This window comes from Arachis hypogaea, chromosome 6 (genome assembly GCF_003086295.3).
Source record: "Arachis hypogaea cultivar Tifrunner chromosome 6, arahy.Tifrunner.gnm2.J5K5, whole genome shotgun sequence".
Lineage (NCBI taxonomy): Eukaryota > Viridiplantae > Streptophyta > Magnoliopsida > Fabales > Fabaceae > Arachis > Arachis hypogaea.
The window spans coordinates 2,333,409-2,354,138 of NC_092041.1; the positions used below are offsets into that span (position 1 = coordinate 2,333,409).

The 20,730-nt window shown below is 30.8% G+C and overlaps 1 protein-coding gene across 1 annotated transcript; it reads right to left on the bottom strand.

Moving 5' to 3' along the window:
* Positions 1 to 864: 864 nt before the first annotated feature.
* On the bottom strand, positions 865 to 5,305 carry LOC112695300 (exportin-2). Its single transcript, XM_025747589.3, has 2 exons — positions 2,137 to 5,305; positions 865 to 1,216 (listed from the first exon to the last, which is right to left on the bottom strand). The coding sequence occupies exon 1, from the start codon at positions 5,068 to 5,070 to the stop codon at positions 2,137 to 2,139; it is 2,934 nt and encodes a 977-aa protein (XP_025603374.1). The 5' UTR covers positions 5,071 to 5,305; the 3' UTR covers positions 865 to 1,216.
* Positions 5,306 to 20,730: the final 15,425 nt, after the last annotated feature.

The window sequence follows — 20,730 nt, forward strand, 5'->3', positions numbered from 1 at the left end:
GTTGCTAGATAGTAGGTACAAAATTTAAAATATTTTCATTGGTACGATGATATATAATATGATCGTTTGACCATATAAATAACATTTAATTTGTTTGTAAAACATACCAATGTCATTCACTCATTATGGTTAGAATAGCATTATAAGTATTTTTGAATAAAGAATCGGGATGATTCTTTATATATATATATATATATATATATATATAGATATAGAGAGAGAGAGAGAGAGATGTTACACATATCCTTTATAAATATAGTGAGACTTCGTTCACTAAAAAAATTCCCTAGTTATAAATTATAAGTGAAAGAAGTTAGAAATAAAAAAAAAAGAAACGTATCGCAGAATTCGACCTTCAACAACCTTTTTTCGAGAGGTTGGGGAGCTAGGATGGATTGAGTGGTGGGTGAAGGGTTCACAAACTCCAATTCGAAATTCAAACCATGAAGATGTGGTCCAATCATTCTTACATTTACCATCTTGCGGTCTCGAGACAAGCACAATCTTCCGACTTATTAGAATCAATACACTGGGAAAGACATAAGAGGGGAAAAAAGAAGTCTTTTTTTTTCCGGTCAGGAGAACAGGTTTATTAGTCTAATGGGTGGAATAAGTTCTTTCATTATCAACAGACCACAATAGTACAATACCCAAAATAAATGGAACTTATAAAGTTTTAATATTGTCTATCCCACTCGATTCATTTTTAACCAACTGCGTAATGCAAACTTTAATGAACCCAGGCTAGTTCACAATTCGGGAAGTGTTGTCGTTGGAACCCCGGAAACGATTGTTGATTCAACAGAAATCGCATTTCACAAATGAGTAAGAAATATCAAAGATGCGTAACGAATTGAAGAATAATTATAAAAATACCTACACAAAATTTGCTTTAACATTAAGGTTTACACAAAAATGACCGCAATAATTTGTCCCAATTTGCTCACATGCAGCAGAACAATAATAACTGCAAGAAAAAAAAAAGGGGGGGAGCATTCATTGTTGTACACCATAAACCCAAAACACCGATACAGCACATGTTACTACAAAAAGCCTGGCAGACTACCGCATATGATCATTGGTGCGGCAAAAACGGATGCTGATAAATTCATCAAAACCTTTGTAGCAATTTCCCCTAGCTACTCCACAAATATAGCAGTAGACTCTCGGTAACCAGATAGTACTTGCGCACATCATTCCGGCATAGAATAAGATCCTGAGTAGTAGAAGGAATGCATTGTTAGTTAGACCTAGCACTTGTAGAGTTTGTAGTTATTACGACTACTTATCAACCAAATTGGAACTGAAGAACAAAAAGTACAATAAAGTTGAGGAAAATGATATCTCGCTAGTTGTTACATACAGATTATGACATGTTTTAGTTTATAGCAACAGAAAATGATGAATGAAAATTATTTACTTATTTTGCAAATTGATACTCACTTAGCCATTACATGGCAACCTGGACTCAATCCCATAGCATAAATGTCAGTTCAAAAATGGTTTTCCACCTTCCATAAAACAAGTGAACAAATAAAAAGCTCCGTCCATCCAACACCATTTTGACTACTATCCATGCGTTCCACTTTCAATTAAGAGGGTATAAGACCATCCTGTTTTTATTATTTTGCTTTAGAAATAAATTCTCTACTGCTAGTACAAGAGGTCATGAGAGTTTCCAAGTCATTTGTTTGATCTTTGACCTAACTTAACTTATGAAAATGAGTTATGTTTTCAACTTTTAAATAAACATCTCCTATATGATTATAGTTTAAGGATTCCCTACACCTATACTGTATCACACTCATTCAAGTAGACTTCAAGATACCACGTTAGAATAACATGTAAATGAGAGTAAATTTTGTCTGAATACCCATCATTCTTACCAACAAAAATTCATGTTATTATTACACAAGTGAACTACCAATATCCACCAAACCAAAGGACAAAGATATCTACTGTAATACACAGACAAAATGAATCAAGAAGAATAACAAATATAACAAGTATCACAAGCATTTCTTTAAACTAAACAATATTAGTCATCAGGGATACTTTTTTAATTATATTTGCAGAAGATTCACCAAAAGCAAACACCGCATATCATAATAAAGGGAAGGTAACTCAAGTACATACTCAAACTATTGTGAGATTGTAGCTGTTGCAAAGCTGAAGTAGAGCTGCTTGATTTGTTGGATCAACAGTTTCATTTATGACCTTGGGGTACCTCCCAGGAGAAAGTGCAGAAAGTCGAGATATTGAAGCAACAAAAAATTCTCTAGGATCTCTTATATCTTTTAGTGGATCCTCTTCCTTCTTCCCAGCATTGTAAAGACGAACAAATGTGGCAGTATAACCCACATTTTCTGTAATATCTGGCATATCAGGTTCCTCCTCAGCCCTATCTTGTTCTGGTCGTGAGAGAAGAGTGACAATGCTGTCCACCATTTTACCCCATGATTCAGCAGCAGCAGGATCCAACAGGACTGGAGACTCACAAATGAGCCTTGTTGAAGCAACAGCAATCAACTTGAGCTCAATAGAACCAGTGATTAACTTGAGATTAGGTATCCAGAACTGGCTCAAAATCACATTAAATATATTAGGCTGGACAAGATTCATGGTTTCAACAAGATTTGAGGGCCCGTGTTTTATCAGGAAAAGTGACATGAATATTAAAAGGGACTTGATAAGTTTTACTGTCCGCCTTCGTTGGAGCTCTCTGAAAAGAGCAGCCCAAACATGGGAAATATAAGGCTGTATAACATTATACTCGAGACTCTCAATGACAGTATTGAGCACATAAAATCCTTGCTCAGATGTGCTAGAAGATTGTATAAGTGTATCAAATATGCCAAGAACTTTAGTCAGTCTATCACCTTGATTGATTTCATTTGGTGCCTTTTGAAGGAAGGCCTGGAGTAGACGCACAAGGGCAGGAACATTCGGAGCTCTCTTCCAAGAATCAGGTGACAAAAGGATCTCAAATATCTGCATGTAGATTGGTGGAATTGGAGGCCTGTTTAACTCAACAAGCTGAGCAAGCAATTGGAATGTGTATGGGAAAAACTCAGTTACATCATTGGATAAAATTATTTCAAGCCTAGGGAAAAGGCTCGCCTCAAAGACAGATACAAGAGATGGGTCTCTCTCGCTAGCCCGCTTCACAAGAATAGCAACTGATTCAAAGAGATAATGGTTAAAGATGGGGTTTTTAGGATTTTTGCAAACTTCACCAAGAATAAAAGCTAACCCCTCAATGCAAACTCGAGCAACCTCAGCAGATATATCTGCAACCCCAAGAACCCGCATAATGCATTTCATTACATATTGGTTCTCCTCAGACTCTGGTAGCTTCAATGCACTGAAAAGATTGTTCATCAGCATTGGGAAAATCGGATTGATATCTCCGGCTGTATAGCGTGGTCTACTCACCTCATCCTTTACCAACAAGAGTTTTTCAATACAACTTGCAGCATAAGAATGAACAACATTTGACTCTGAAGCAAGAAAACGAACCAAATCTGGGAAAAACTTCAATGCTATTTGCTTTGATATTTGACTGCGGAACATAGTAAAAAATTTGAGTGCACCTGCCTTAAGCATAGGAAACCCATTCACGTCTGGACTCTGCAGCTCAGGGACAATAACGGATTCAAAAAAGCTCTGAACATCAACAAGATCAGTGGACACATAACTAGTTCCAGCCTTCTTGGTTGCAAGAGAAACTACCAAGTATATAGCACAATCCTTATCCTTCCAATTTTCTGCGGGGTTAGCAGCAAAGGAACTTAATAAATTTTGTATTTGCGCAGAAACAATGCTTCTGACAACGTCCCCATAATGTGTGGCAATCCCCTTAAGTAGCTCACAAGCAATCCTCCTCCTGGTATCAAGATCACTACCTTCCATATCTCTCCTAATAAACTCAATGTAATTCATCTCAAACAGTTCCTCGTCATCATCCCTCAATCTTACATTCGGGATCACAATACACTGGCAAATCTGCGGCACAACTCCTTCACTGGCAAACAAGGTGTGATGAACACTGGTGCTGACAGTGGTCAAAAACTTGATTGCAGTGATGGCAAGCTGATCGCGGCTAGATGACTGGGACACATTTCCCAGCAAAGTCCACACAGCAAGAGCAAACTCATTCAAGTATCCTTGGAACTCCTCCTCATTCTTCTCCATATAAAGATTAATGTTCTCACAAACAGCAGCCCTAAGTTCATCAACAACCGCAACACCATCATTGCCACTACCCTCAAGAGCAGGATAACTAGTGGTAAGATATTTCCTAAACTCAGTCATCCACTCCTTCATATGATCCTCGAAAAATTCAGGGAGCTCCTGGAAATTTAAAGAAAAAAATATCCTACAACACAACCTCTGCGACTCAAAGAGGGGTCGCAGGGTCGCAGCATTCCCTCCAGAACTCGCAGCAGCATCAATCAGAGAAGCAGTTTTGAGGAAAATCTCAAGTAAAGGGGCAGCAAAATTATCGAGACAATACTTCAAATCAAGCAAGAGATCATTGGTCTTATACTGAAAACGAAACTTCTTGAAAATAGAATTGGCAGTGCCGAGAATACCGTTAATGGAGGTGTAATCAGAAGCCTGCGAAGCTTTCTGAAGATTGGACACGAGCTCAGGTAGCAGCGCGGGCCACGATTTGGGAAAATCATGCTTCCCGATTACAGCGAGGGCTTCGCTGAGCTGGCTCTGAATCTTCGGTGTGGCGGAGAGCATCAGCGGGACGATTAGGGATTTGATCTGCTCCTTCTCGGGGTCGAGTATTGGTGTGACAGCGGGGGCCCCTCCGTCGTCGGAAGGGGCGGGGGACCACCGACCGCGGAGGTGGTTCTTGAAGTTGACAGCGGCAGCTTGGCGGATCTGGTCATCGATGGAGGACTCAGCAACGAGGCGGAGGACAGCGAGTCCGTAGTTAGGGCGGTTAGAAGCCTCATCAAGTGAGGATTCAGCGTGGCGGCGGGGCTCGGGCGCCGGAGAGAGAGTGTGGAGGAAGCACTCCGATAGGAACTGGAGAGTTTGAGGGTTCCACTCCATTAGGGTTTTTGAGCTGGATGAAGACTGAAGAGTGAGGAGTGAATTTGAAGGTGAAAATCAAAAGTGAGAGAGGGAAATGGAGAAAAGAGAGGGATTTTTGAAGACAATCAATAATCTGCTCTCGCTCTCGCCCTCGCTCTCCCTCTCCCACTCACTCGCATCATAACCTAAGTGCTTCTAACTTCCAAAAACAAGAGCAAAAGCGAGAGAGAGTGCGCATGCTTTCTTCCATGGTAATGGGCTTCAGGAGGCCCAAATAGTGATTCTTAAATTGCCAGTGTACGATAGTTGATTATAGGCCCATTGGGCCCAGTATTCTTTCCTTTATTAGTTGGGATCGTCCTATAGTTACAGCTACAAATGGATCCATTGCCACTTCCGAAAAGAAAAAGAAAATGGATCCACTGCCCATTGGATGAATTTAGCGATTCTCACTTGTCAGTCAGGAATATATGGAGATTTCATGGAATCATGGGTTAATATATATGGAGAGTGGAGACTTCACGGATTTCAAAAAAAAAATGTTTTTGGCACGCTAAAATATATCCTATTATATAAAAAGAAAAATGCTATGTGTCCTTTAAAATTCAGTCTTTATTCAGCCTTTAAATTTAAATAATATTATTTAAATAAATTTTAGTTAAAAGACATTCCTAATTTGTAGCTAAACATGTTGTAATTAAAATTAATTTAAATTTCAAATACTAGAATTTCTCTAACTTCCTACCTACTTCATAAAATAGTTATTTTATTAGTTTTTTATTTATTTGCACGTCCCCCTCCCCTCTCTCGTGTACGTTCTTTTTTTTTCTTCTCTCTTCTTTACAAAAATTTTCATAGAAGAGTATTATTTCTCTACAGGTAAATTTATTATTTCATATTTAACATTTTATTATTATTATTATTATTATTATTATTATTATTATTATTATTAGATGAGTCGTGCTATTTTGTTTCTATTTCGAGTGACTTACATACTAACTCAAAACTCATTCATCATTATTTTAATAAGATTATATTAATATTTGAATTAAATAATAAATAATCAGTGTATATATCAATATTCTTTTCTTCTTCTTTATTTTTTTCTTTCTTTCTTTCTTTCTTTTATTTTTTTTTTGAATTTTTTCATTGCTTATTTGAATATTAACGCTTTTAAAATTATTAAAATGTATGTTCGTAAAAATTAATTTTTTTCAATTGTAACACATCTAAAATTATTAAATTATACATAAAATATTTTTAAAACACATCAAAAATTATAAATCTAAAATTTAAATTTAAACATTAAAAATAAAATTAATTTTTTATATCTTATTCGAGAAAAACTCATCTAATATTTCTCTTTTTTTAATACTTAGATTTTTTCGTTACTTATTTTAATATTAATGCTTTTAAAAGTATTAAAATGCTTGTTTGTAAAAATTCGATTTTGTTTTCAATTGTAACACATCTAAAATTATTAAGTGATACAAAAAATATTTCTAAAACACATCCAAAATCATAAATCAAAAATTTAAATTTAAACATTAAATATAAAATTAATTTTTTTTATATCTTATTCGATAAAATTCATCTAATATTTCTCATTTTTTTATTATTTGTTGAATTTTATCGTTACTTATTTGAACATTAATGCTTTTAAAATTATTAAAATGTATGTTTGTAAATATTGGTTATTTTTCATTTATTACACATCTAGAATTATTGACTTATATACAAAACATGTTTGAAACACATCCAAAATTTTAAAACGGTTTAAGATTTATTTTAAAATTTTAAATTCAAAATTTTGAATTATAACTAATTTGATTTTTGGATGTGTATTTAAATTGTAATTATAATATATTAATAATTAAGTATATTAAATTTAAAATAGAAATTTAAAATTTAAATTTAAATTTTAAATTTTAGTTTTATTTAGTTTGTATTTTGAATGTGTATTTAATTTTAAAAAGACACTAAATCTATTTAAAATTTTTAGATATATTTGTTTTATTTTTTTTAAATTATTGTAATAAAAGGCTGAATATTGTACAACTTTTAAAGGATACCTAGTTGAACTGATATAAAAATTCGGTGTTCGTAGATAGAATTCACATGGGATGTCAAAATATTTTTTAATTTATTTTTTAACTCCAAAATTAATAAGAATATCAGACAAGTTTACAAACTTTTGAAACATATCTTTCACAATTTCAGTTAAAATTGTGATCTTTGGCAGAATAGATTTAGGAACCAATATTAATGAGGTAAAGCAATCTCTAAATGAATACATCCATGCATATGTCTTAACAAAATATAAATAAATGAAAAATAGAGATTTTAGAAAACATAAACAATATGTCAAAAAAAGAAAAGCACTAAAAAGAGTCATATTTATAGAACACTTGTCAAATTCAGAATGTGAAGAGTGGGGTGAAAGAATAAAGAGAAAAGTGTGTAAAACAATGCATAAAGTGGTAAATTGATATAAACCTAAAATAGTGCAAAAGGTCTCGGCTTGAAATTGAGTTGAAAAATGAAAATTTTGAAAAACATTGAATTTTATTGCTGTAAACAAATGAACTAAGTTTTTTTTTTTGGTTTCCCACGGTATCCTCCAACCCCACAGGTTAAGGACTACTCCAAGTTTTAAGAAGATGAAAAAGTTAATTGTTGAAAACAAAAAATAATTCCAAGCTCAAAAGAAAAATAATTGTTTTAAATTCTAAGTCCAAAGTAGGTCCAACACTTTTGGATACAAGTGGCCTAATCATAACGTAGACAAGCAAATACCCCAGGTCCACCAAATCTGAGAAGCCTCCAACAAGTCTATATAGCAACAAATTAAATTAATGAAGTCACTCATCAGCTGTCCAAAGTAGCCTCATCTCGATCTGCAAGACAAAAATACTAAACTAGAATATTAGCAAGATTAAAAAATATTAGATGAATCAATAATGCCCAGTGCTATTCTCAATTTGCAGAACCTCTCTTCTATCAAAGGTTTAGTGAAAATATCATCTTGTTGATTTTCTGATTTCACAAACTGAATATCTAAATTTCCATTTTGCACATGTTCTCTTATGGAATGAAATCTAACTTCAATGTGCTTAATTCTTGAGTGCAACACAAGATTCTTTAAAATATTTATGGCACTCAAATTGTCACAAAATAGAAGAATATTAGATACATTCAGTTTGTAATCAGCTAACTGAGTTTTCAACCATAATAATTGAGAGCAACATGAAGAGGCTACAATATACTTAACTTCAGCAGTGGACAATGCCATTGTTGCTTGTTTCTTACTTGAACATACATTGAGTAATTTGTCAAGAAAATAACACATGTCACTGGTGCTTCTTCTATCAACTCTATTCCCCAGCAAAATCTGCATCATAATAACCCACTAATTAAAAGGAATCAGTTTTGGGATACCATATACCATAATTAATGGTACTGAGCACATAACGAATTATTCTTTTCATAGTTGATAAGTGAGATTTCTTGGGCTTTGATTGAAATCTTGAACATATACTAACACTTTGAATGATATCAGGCCTTGAAGAATTAAGAAACCAATCATTCTCCTATATCTTGTCTCGTCCATATCTCTAACATGTTTATTGTTGTCTAACTTGATGTTGGGATGCATGGAAGTTCCCATTGGCTTGGCACATTTTAGCCCAAATTTCTTAAAAAGTTTCTTAGCGTATTTTTCTTGATGAACAAAAATACCCTCTGCAGTTTGCTTAATTTGCAATCCGAGAAAGAAAGTGAGCTCTCCCATCATGCTCATGTCAAATTCACTCGTCATAAGGTTAGCAAAATCTGCACACAAAGTCTCATTAGCAAAACTAAAAATAATATTATCAACATATACTTGCACAAGAATGAAATGATCATTGGAGTTTCTAATAATTAGAATGGTATCAGTGGCTCCTATTTGAAAATTATTTTTTAACAAAAATGAGTTAAACCTCTCATACCAACCTTTAGAAGTTTGTCTCAAACCATATAAGACTTTAGCTAGTTTGAAAACATAATTTGAAAAGTTTTTGTTTTCAAATTCAGGTGGTTGAACTACATAAACTTCTCTATCTATTATTTCACTTAGAAAAGCACACTTTTTGTCCATTTGGAATAACTTGAAACCACAATGAGTCGCATAGGCTAAGAACAATCTGATGACTTTCATTCGAGCTACGAGAGAGAACAATTCATCAAAATCAATACCGTCTTCTTGATCATAGCCTTGAGCAACTAATCTTGCTATTTTTTGAATAATGGTTCCATCTTCTCCCAATTTATTTCTAAAAATCCATTGTGTACCCATGACTTTCTTTCTATTTGAATGAGGCACAAGGTTCCAGATTTAATTTTTTTCAAATTGCTGTAATTTCTCCTTGATAGCTAACATAAAAAAAGGATCAACAAGTGCTTCTTGAATATTTTGGTGTTCAATCTTTGAGATAAGAGATATATTGTTGGATTCAACTCTTTTCAAAGATGACCTAGTTATCATTCCTTTGGATAGATCAACAATTATAAATTTTTCTTAAACTTGAGAAGAAGAGTTGAATCAAGTTAACTCAAAAATGGAGTTCTTATGCTCTACTTTTGCGGAAGCTAATTATGCAAGAGATTTTTTTGATTTTGTCTCTAAAACCAGAAAGAAACAGAGAATGAAAGAAGAGAATTAGGCCAACATGTACCATGGTTCAGTTTTTAGGTGCCATGAAACCTACATCCAGTCTCCACCACAACCATGGTGAAATTCCACTATAATCAATCAGATTACAAACATCAATACTAATAAATTATAACATAATTCATCTAGTATCTTTCACTAAGTTTTCTAACCCAAAATTTAACTACCCAAGTGTTGTCCCAACTTGAAAGAAAAAACCCGTAGATTCAATCTACCATCAAATCTATCCCAACTTGGCAAGGAGAACTAAACCTTAGTTCAACAAAATCATATTACAAAGAAATATTTCTTTAATTGTTTCATGCATCTCTTTTGCCTCTTCTCTCATGGCTTTTTCAATTACTTTCGTAAGCCTTTTTCTCAATTACAGAAAGATGAAATTAGATAGTCATAGCAAAAAAAAATCTAAAAATGAAGCACAAATTGAAGAAAAAGAATTCAACTCAAGTATGTTGAGATGATGTTCTTGTGTCACTCTCTTTTTCTTGTCTTCCAATGGTGAAGTGAGGCCAATTTTATAGGATGAAGCTTGCCCTTCAAATGAACGTTGCCTCTTCTAATTCCTTTCTTGATTCTGCCCGTTCAAGCTGTCTCCATTGGCATGCAATGCTTTTTTCATTCTACTCTACTAACTCTATTTGTTTAAGGAGCTACTCCACCAATTCTGCTGTCATTGAATTTGCTGTCTTTCTTGGCATACACAATATTTTCATTTTCGTGCCTTACCAACTGTTGTCTATACTTCTGCATTTTTATTTTACTCTTCCAAATTTTGCTAGTAATCTTCTGCATTTTGATATTGTTTTGTCCTTGAGTCATTGTTGCTTTTTTAGAACCATAACTATTCCCTAATAATGCCAAATGTCCTTTTTATTTTTTTTATTTTCTTTCCAATCATGAGCATTCGGTTCTCTCTCTCTTGGCTTATAGGTTCTTATTTATTTTTTCATAAACATATAACGGGTTAAAGTTTTAAAGTCGTAATACTTGAAGTTGATGAAACAACATTAACTTAGACTGAAACAATGTGTAAATGGGCGTGTATCACTTAACACATTCATTAAATAAATTTAGACTTTAATCCAAAAAATGTTTGTCATCATTATTTATGTAAAACCCAAAATCAAACTTAATTCAACAAAGATATGGCTCATTGATTTATTAGTTATTTTTTATTTCTTTAGGATCCTTTTAAATTTGATGGGTTGTGCACTATGTGTTGTGTATATATGTAACAATTCAATCATTTGATAATGAAAAATTGAATATAAACCTTTTGAGTTATTCTTCGCATACAAGCGATTAAAGCTTGTAAACCTTACAAGTTCAATTAAAACTAACTCAAAACACGCTTCGAACCATTCTTCTTCCTCTTCGTCTTCTCCTTCTTCTTTTTTTTCGTTTTTTGCCTTCTCTTTCTCTTCCTTCTTCTTCTTCTTGCTGCACGTTCTTCTTCCTCTAACTCTTCTTCTTCTTCTTTTCTTTCGTTTCTACACGTTCTTCTTCCTCGTCTTCCTCTTCTTCTTTTTCTTCATTTACGTTCTTTTCTCTCTGTTTTCTCGTTTTTTTTCGATTTTTCATGGTGAAATCGTTTTTTAAGAAGAAGAAGTAGCAGAAGATGAGAAGGAGAAAGAGAAAGAGTTCTGAATTATGCATAAGATGTACTTCAATGAATTTTGGGTGTATTTCTTAAATCCTTTGGGTGTAGTTTTGTAATCTTTTGGGTGTATTTCTGTAATCCTTTGGGTGTATTCCTATAATCGTTTTGGGTGAATTCCTGTAACCGTTTGGGTGTATTTCTGTAATCGTTTGGGTGTATTTCTGAAGTTCCATTATCTTCAAAAGGATTATAGAAATACACCCAAAGGATTACGAAAATACACCCAAAATATTTAAGAAATACTCCCAAAATTCGTTGCATAATTCAGAACTCTTTCTCTTTCTCCTCATTTTCTGCTGCTTCTTCTTCTTCAAAACGATTTCAAAGCTTAATTTCAAAAATCATGAAAATCGAAAAAAAAAAACGAAGAGGAAGAGGAAGAGGAAGAGGAAGAGGAAGAGGAAGAAGAACCGTTCTGATTGTAGCGCTTTGAAAACAGCAAAATCGAAAAAAAACGAAGAAGAAGAAGAAGAAGAGGAAGAGGAAGAGAAAGAGGAAGAAGAAGAAGAACCGTTCTGAGTGTAGCGCTTTGAAAACAGGAAACGGTTGAATAACGCATTAAAAGGCCCGTATCTGTAGCAACTTGTAAGACTTGTAAGTCAAAAAGACTTGTATGTGTAGCACTCCTCAAAACTTTTACATTCTATTTTCTCTTTCTGCTATAAATTTTATTACTAATGATTGTTTATGTTAAAGGAGTGAATTAATTAATAAGTGTTGAAGTCATGATGAGGTGATGATGAGGTATGCATAGATAGATGGAGACACAATCACATGAATACTCCCCGGGAACATTGACTTAATTAGGCATTGAAATTCTGTGGTGCCAACAATGACGAGCATCATCCTCCAAACTGTTCAATGTGATACCACATTAATTAATTTCAAATAGCAAACAAAAACCATACAAATTCTGCTCGTCTTGTCATCCACACTTCATGCATTCACTTCCAACGTTATTCTACTTGACTGGTCCACTGCCCGGACAATAATCAATTCAATCAAAATTTCCAGAGCAATAATAAAATTAGAGAAGCTAGCTGTTGAAACTTAATACAAAGTGTTGGAGAGGAGCCCTAGAAAATTCCCATTGCTTTCATGTTTTGGATGAAGAAACTATATATCATCATTTGACAATTGTACGTTGGGAAAATTGAATGCTGAAAAAGACAACAGATAGTAGCACTCTTTTTCTTTGTTTAGAAATATTAGGGCATATACAAGGAAGGCAGGAAGCCATGCATGTCAGAACTTTGTCTTTTAGGTATGTAGTAGGGGCCGGGGGTTGCAGCGTATATTTATTTCTATTACTGTGCAAAATATATTGCAGCTCAACATGGAATATATATACAGATAGAGGAGTGTTAGGACAGTACTTTTGTTAAATTTTGGCAATTCTTAATCATCAAAAGAAAATTGAATGATTTTATATTATTAGATACAATTTTACACCATTAAAAATATTATTAATAACTAATTGATAGCTAAAACTCACAAAATCTGTTGGCCAATAAATTTGAGAGTCAACAATTTTAATTTATATTAACTAATAAATTCTAACAGTTTAATTTTAAGAGTTTAATTTTGATATTCGACAATATAAAATATTTTACATAGTAGTCTAATCACATTCGTTCTTTTATATGATTATTTGCACGATTAATGTATGTAAAAGATAATTATATTTAATTTATTGATATGGCATTATATAATTGGATGTACGTAAAAAAATACTTACATGAATAATGCATCAAAATTAATTCTACTTTTAAATATTATTAATTATTAAAAATAATAAATTATATTGACTTTATAGCATTTTTCGCTATAAAATTATATGATAAAAATTATATTAAAAAACTGAAAAAATTATTGGCTAATTTTATTATGTTTATAAATTAGTATTTATTTTTGTCTATTTTATTTTTTATAATAAATTTTAAATATTTTAAATTTATTTATTTTTTATATTTTTAAATTAAATATTAAATTTTTAGCATTTTTTTTAATTAGATACTATATCTTTTGGACACCGTAGCCATCATCAAAACTATTTTTGGTTTGCTCCGTTAGTTATTTTATTTGTTGCTTCAAGCATTTGCCATGTGGTGAATAGAGGGACAAGGTAGCAACCTTACTTAAAGTTTTTGACTTATAATTGTTGATCTATATGGGTCATTGTCAAAATATGAAAAATGCTATGGGTCAAAATTTTAAGATAGATACTTCAACAAAAATTTTATAACTATCTTTTTTGTGAGGATGTTTTTTAGCTATTTATAAAGTTTGATTTTAATATGTTATAAAAATAATATTATTTTTATTTAAAATATGACTAAACAAATATTTTTATAAAAAAAATATTTTTGATATCTTAATTAATTAGAATAGACACTAAGTTTTAAATCATACAAAATTGTTTTGGTTGCATAAAAAAATTGAAGTTGGACAGAGTATTTGATTTTGACCTTTTATTTGTTTTATGTTATATTATGTTAGGCGTTTCAATCCTTCTTTTAGATTTAAAAAAAAATCTAATATTTATATAAGGTGAGTACTACTAATATGATATTAGGGTTATTACAAATGTCTAATATTTTTTATTTTCTATCAGTAAAAGTGTTAAATTACTAATATTTGTCGTTATGAATCATGATTTCCATGCATGGAATAAGGATTTCACACTTAAAAAAAAAAAACAAAAAAACAAAATACATACTGCGTGTTTGTTTATGATAAAAAAAAATCTTTGAGATGCCAAGAAAAAAAGGAAAATAAAAATAGTAGCATTAAATATATTATATCAAATTAATGGTGTCAAATACAACATAATTTTTTTTATAGAAAGAAATGAACAAAAAAACAAAGAAAACTTTAAAACCGTTTTAGAGTTGTGTCAACGAGTAAGAATTAGAGCATGGGAAACCAGGTTTAGCTATATATCCCTTGCTAAAAACTCACCAGAATTAACGGGTGTTAATAAATTCATTAAGATAAAGAGAAGAGCATTTTTTGGTGACTAACATATTTCAAATTAAAGTTTATATATATAATATTAGAGCTAATCTGGCCTTCAAAGTTCAAATCAATCCATAAATCACAATAATCTTGTTGTCGTTGCAACTTAAATGGTGGCCATGGTATTTATGAGACACGTCGTTTTATTTAGTGTGGTCCATTAGCATTAGTTGTGGTCATGCCTCATCACATGAGCTTCTCTAGCTATATTGCTTCTCCAAGTTGATGGACTAACTAAGTTGTGTTCTCCATCTTAAATTTAGTTTCCCTTTGGTTAGTTAGTTACGTATTGTCCATGGACTTGCATGGATATGGCAACATTTTTAGGAAATAATTAATATTATTAGAATTTAGCTAGTTCATAAGACATATAATAAATTTATTATTAATAAAAAAATTTTAAATATTTTTATTTAATAAATATAAAATAAATATATTAAAAATTTAAATTTTATTTATTTTTAATAAAAAAAATTTAATTTATAAACTTAACAAGGCACAAAAGAGAGAAATTCATTATTATAATACATATATGAGCTTATCAGGAAACGAGAACATTTTATTATTATTATTATTATTATTATGAACAAGAGAGCTCAACACAATACAGTGGAGCATCAAACAAAAACAACTACAGCCATGATCATAAAAGAAAATAAGAACAAAAGTACTAAGTCTCTGATGTCACTTTTGATATTGCCATCAACAACAAAAAAGATTTAAACTACTCCATTCTCTATAACTGGTTACCGATCTTTGAAACACCTCTTCTGTACCACCTTCTTTGGCATTAAAAATCTGCCTGTTCCACCTTATTATTATTATTATTGTTGTTGTTGTTGTTGTTGTTGTTGTTGTTGTTGTTGTTGTTGTTGTTGTTGTTGTTGTTGTTGTTGTTAGGTGCGATCTAACCAATTGAGAGAGAATCAATAGATTCTTTTTCGGGAGCGATTCATCCTTCCCGAACGCAGCATACAACTATCCGCTGTATTGCGCTCTTCAAGTGTGCTTGTTCCCTCTTCTATCTTACCATGGCAAATCTTTGTGAAAAAATTCCGATGAGAAGAAAAAAAAGGCGTTAAGAGACCTTCCTGACCCCACCCTAGACACTCTAAGATCCTTTTTCAAACCTGCTCCCATTTCGAGTCAAGAGATAGATAAATAGACACATTCCATTGCACTGATCGAAGGCGTTAGTCCATATTTCGAGAAAGAGTATTTTTTGTTTTTTATTCCCATTCACATAAGAATGAATACTATGATTTGCGTTTCGAACAGGCATAAATACTACATTTATAGAAGAACTTATTATTATTATTATTATTATTATTATTATTATTATTATACGTACGTAAGCTCAATTATTTTAATTTAAAAATGATTATTTTTTTTTAATTAACTATATCAACTTTAATTTTATTTTATAAGAGTTTCATCCACAATTTTAACTTGGTCCAGGAAGATATATATAATTGGAGCTTGCATCTTACATCTGAATATCTGATAATATAATAATCCCTATTCACTAACGTCAATTACTCGATTTTACCTTGTCATTATTTGTTAAAAATATAATTATTTGTTATAACCAATATTTTACTCGGGTTTATTAATGATCTTTACATTATTAATATTATAAAAATTACTGTTATTTTAATTTAAATTTAAAAATAAATAAAAACTAATTTAAAACAACCTATATTATTAAAAATATAAAAATTTATATACAGTTAATTTTATATAAAATTAATAATTGTGAATTATTAAATAATTCAATAAATTTAATTAAATTATCGTCTAATAAACTTTAACTATTAATTTTATACAAAATTAATTACACCTAAATTTTCACCCATTAAAATAGAATAAAATAAATGAAACAATGCAAAAAAGTATTCATTTTCTCTAGTGAAAAAAAAAAATCTCTTTAACTTCATTGCCAACTTGTATGTACGTTAGTTGAAGTATTTATTTGCATCTTTATTAGGCGGCGGTCTATATCATATTAATCCACTAATTCTGTGACAGAGATAACAATATATGTTGGCACTTTATATCATGCTTACATATACAGCATCTGCATTTTTTTTTCCTCATTGGAAAATCTCTTGCACTTTTCTTAGCCGTGAATTTAAAGTTCTTAACTTCTTACAGCTGACCAAAAGTTTGACCTCACCAGTCCCAAACAAACGGAGTACAAAATGACCTAAATCAAGCATAGTGTATTTACTATTTTCCTTGAAAAAAAAAACGCTCTCTTTGTAAAAAGTATTTTTCTATACTGAGCGAAAAAAATAATATCACATGAGCTTTCGCAGGTATAAGATATAATTTAAAAATTTATTACAATAAAATGAAATTTAAATTTCTCATATTTACTATCAACTTAGAAGCCAATATCAAAATAATACGATGACAAAACTATTTCAACAGCAAGATATAGAAGCAAACCAGTAACAAAATGCATCAGGTACTTTATGGAACACAAGGACTTATCCTTAAAAAATTTCATAAACCATAAACCATTTTATACTATGCCACTAACAGTTTAATCGCTTTTGAAGTTTGTTAATTATCACTCTCTGGTTTGCGTTATTATCCTTAATACTTTCAATTCCTTATTCTTCTAATTCTATTTTTCCTTTCTTCTAATTCACACATTCACGTACTTTCCAATTCAGACACCTATCTCCCAAGGCTTTTATCTTTTTTCGATACAAGCAAAACCTTCTCTTCACCACATTGACACAATCTTGAACCTGGAGACAAAACAGCTGAAGAACTTGCCCTACCATCATACATAGTTAAAGAAACAAAGGGTAAGTCACACATCTTTATGCAAACCGTAATTGGCAGCCTAACAAAGTAAAAACAATGCAAAGAACAAACAAACTCTTTCTTTTTGCACCTAAGAACAGCTTGTAAGCATTCTGCCAGATAAATTATGGGTAAATTATCAACACAGGTTTGGAGTAGGAATCGATATCACCTAGAAGCCATTGAAGAGAAGCAAGACAGCACGTCAAAAGGTCTATTCACTGCCTACAATCTTCATGAACTCATCTTTAAAGTAATTCATGGACAAACTAAAGAAACAACACAACAAATCACAAACATAGTATGAACTAACCACAACATAAAACTAACATTAAGCCACTAAAATTCAAAATTCTAATTAATAATTTGCATCAAATACTCAAGACATAGTAAGATTACTATCATTTGTATTAATTTCAGAATAATACGTTGACAATGAAATTTTTATTGGTTATGAACTGGTATTTGATTTGGCTATTATATTAGCTTAATTTATAACAATATATAATTGATGTTGTGGACGATAAATTAGTTAATTGTTAGTATTATAAATAGATTGGTATGGTTGAATCTTTATGTAATGTCGTGGTCTTAGTATAGTCTAATTTCTAATACTCATCATTATTGTTCTTTCGATTTCTAATTTAATTTTGTTTAATTTTTATAATTGAGGGTTTCATGAATTTTAAATTTGATTTTTCTGTTTAATTAAATTCTCTTTTTTTTTTAAACAACAAACTTTGATATTTAAATTTGTTTGTGAACTTTCAACTAAAAATTATAGATAAATTATTATAAAAAAAATATAAAACTTTAAATTTTGTTAGTTTAAAAATTATTAAATTTAAATATTTAAAATTATATATTGAATTTTTAAATAAATTTAAAAAAATTAAATTTAAATTTACTGTCGATTGAATCTGCCTATAACTATTAATTTAATTATTAATAATAAATAATATATTATTATTATCAAATTTACCGAGAAAAAAATTTGATGGTAACAAGCTCCAGAATTTCACAATTAAAAATTTATATCTATCGCTAAATTCGTTGGTAATTAGCAGTGGACGAAAAAAATCTGCCGGTATACAGTTATCGACGAGGTTTATGCCGCTAGATTTATTCCGCTACTAAATCCGATGGTAAATGTGTTATCAACGGATTTTTTAAAAAATTCGCTGGTAAATTCGACGGTATCCGATGACTTTCTTGTAGTGTCCAAGACCTCAGTGGTAGATCTTGATAGGATTTGGTGCGAGACCACTTCTAAACGCCACAAGAATCGTCGCTTCGAGTTGGAGTTATTCTTCGCCAGTACTCTCCGCTCTTCCACGTTGGCGATTTTTTCTGCCTCTACCACCAGGCCTACCGATTCCCAGAAAATTGTCGACTTGAGAGAAGAGGTGCAGATGCAAACACAGGAACTATTGCCATCATTTCAGACCTAATAGAGAAGTTGGAGCAGCTCGATCAGTTGTGAGAGCAAATAGAAGAGTACAACCAATAGATGCGTATATAACCAGCAGATGTGTGTTGGAGGCAGCGACAATGCTGGTTTCAGCGATAATGCTGTTGGTGGGGCACCGACGTCAACACCTACTCCGTTGCTTCAGTAGGAGGACCAAGACGACGATGACACGATTATCAGGATCTGTTGAGTTTTTTTTGTTTGTCTACTTCATTGTATTCTACTTTTGTGACATTTTAGATATTCAGACCATTTATTTTTAATAAAATAATTTGTTAATTTATACTAATTTTAGATTTTTACTAACAATTTTGTTAATAAGAATTTTATTTGACAACTAATTATGGCTTAACTTTTGCCCAAAAAAAATAAAAAATAAAAAATATTACCGTAGGATTTATCCGGTGACAAACCCAGAAAAATTTAGCAGTGGAGGTAAAAATATAATAAAATTTAGGTATAGATATTTTTTTTGGCTTTCTACGATACCTAACAAGTTGAAGACTAATTTGTCTTGAATTTGAGTTCCATTTAAGAGTCTGCAATTGATCGGTAATGAATTGCTATACATACGAGACAGAATTCGAACCCCAATACTTACATAAAGCGGACGACTAAGTAATCACTTAACCAATCCAAATTGATTTAGATATTAAATTAAAACTATACATATTGATAGGAATTAGAAATATACACACAATCACTTATTATAATATTTAAAATAATAAAAATATAATTTCATACACACAGTGTAATATTCAAAATAACAAAAAAAATTTATAATAACTTTTTTTTATTTTTAACATGACTAAATATTATTTTTTTATATATATTCTTAAATAATCATTTTTTTATTATCTCATATTTAATTGTCAAATCTATTTATTATAGTTTTTATGGTATAAAAATTATTTAAGATAAAAAAACATAATTAACCAAAATAATTACAATATATTAATATATAGATAATATGTTTTTTTATCTTAAATAATTTTAAAAAAATTACTAATAATTTAAGTTGTGTTTAATTTAAAAAATAAATTTTAATTTTAATTATTAATTAATTAACTAATATAATGAAGTTAATTATCATTTTTTTGAGTTTATTTATTTATTTTTATATTAATTTAAATTTAACAATATAATTATTATTATGTATTAAGTTTAACAAAATATTTTTTTTTAACATAAAACACACAAAAAAATTATTTATATTTTATTTTAGAGTAAACTTAATATAACAAGTGATATATATAAGTATTAGTTTTTTAAAAAAATATTGTGGGGGCAAATATCCCTCTTCATTAAGTGTGGATTTGTCTCTGGATTTACCGTCGAATAAATTTGACAATAATTTAACACCTAAATATGTGAAATGGTGATAAAGTTATCATTAAATTAATTTAATGGTAATTATCAATTTAATCTTGATAAATCTATTAAAAAAATCGACGAAAAATTCGCTAGTAATTAGTGTCGGATAAAAATTTTGTTAGTAAACAATTCTCGACAATATTTATATTGTCAATTCTAGAATAACAGTAAATTCGACGATAATCAACATTTTTTTATATTATATTTATTTAAGCATAGTTTTCTAGTGTCATTTATAGTTTAGGACCACAAGAACAATATTTAATTCCCGTATACTTTTAGTACAATAGAAAATTGATAGATATAATATCAAATTCATCCTCTTGATAAAGCCCAATTTTTTCCGTAGATGCGCACTCTGCCAGGTACATACAGAAACCCTCTGCTGCCCCTATTAATACTATGAACTGAAGAACATTGGAAATTTCATTCCCGCATAAACTAATACAGTATAATATAAGTGCCACTTATGATCTTGCATGATCGACGTGAAGTGTCAAAGTACCAATCACCCACGTTCACCACATTTTTCTAAAATATGAAAGTCCGGGATTGGTTGTTATATCTATCTGCCACCTCTTTAATCTTTATTGAGTTAAAGACAAAAATGATGATCATATGAAAACA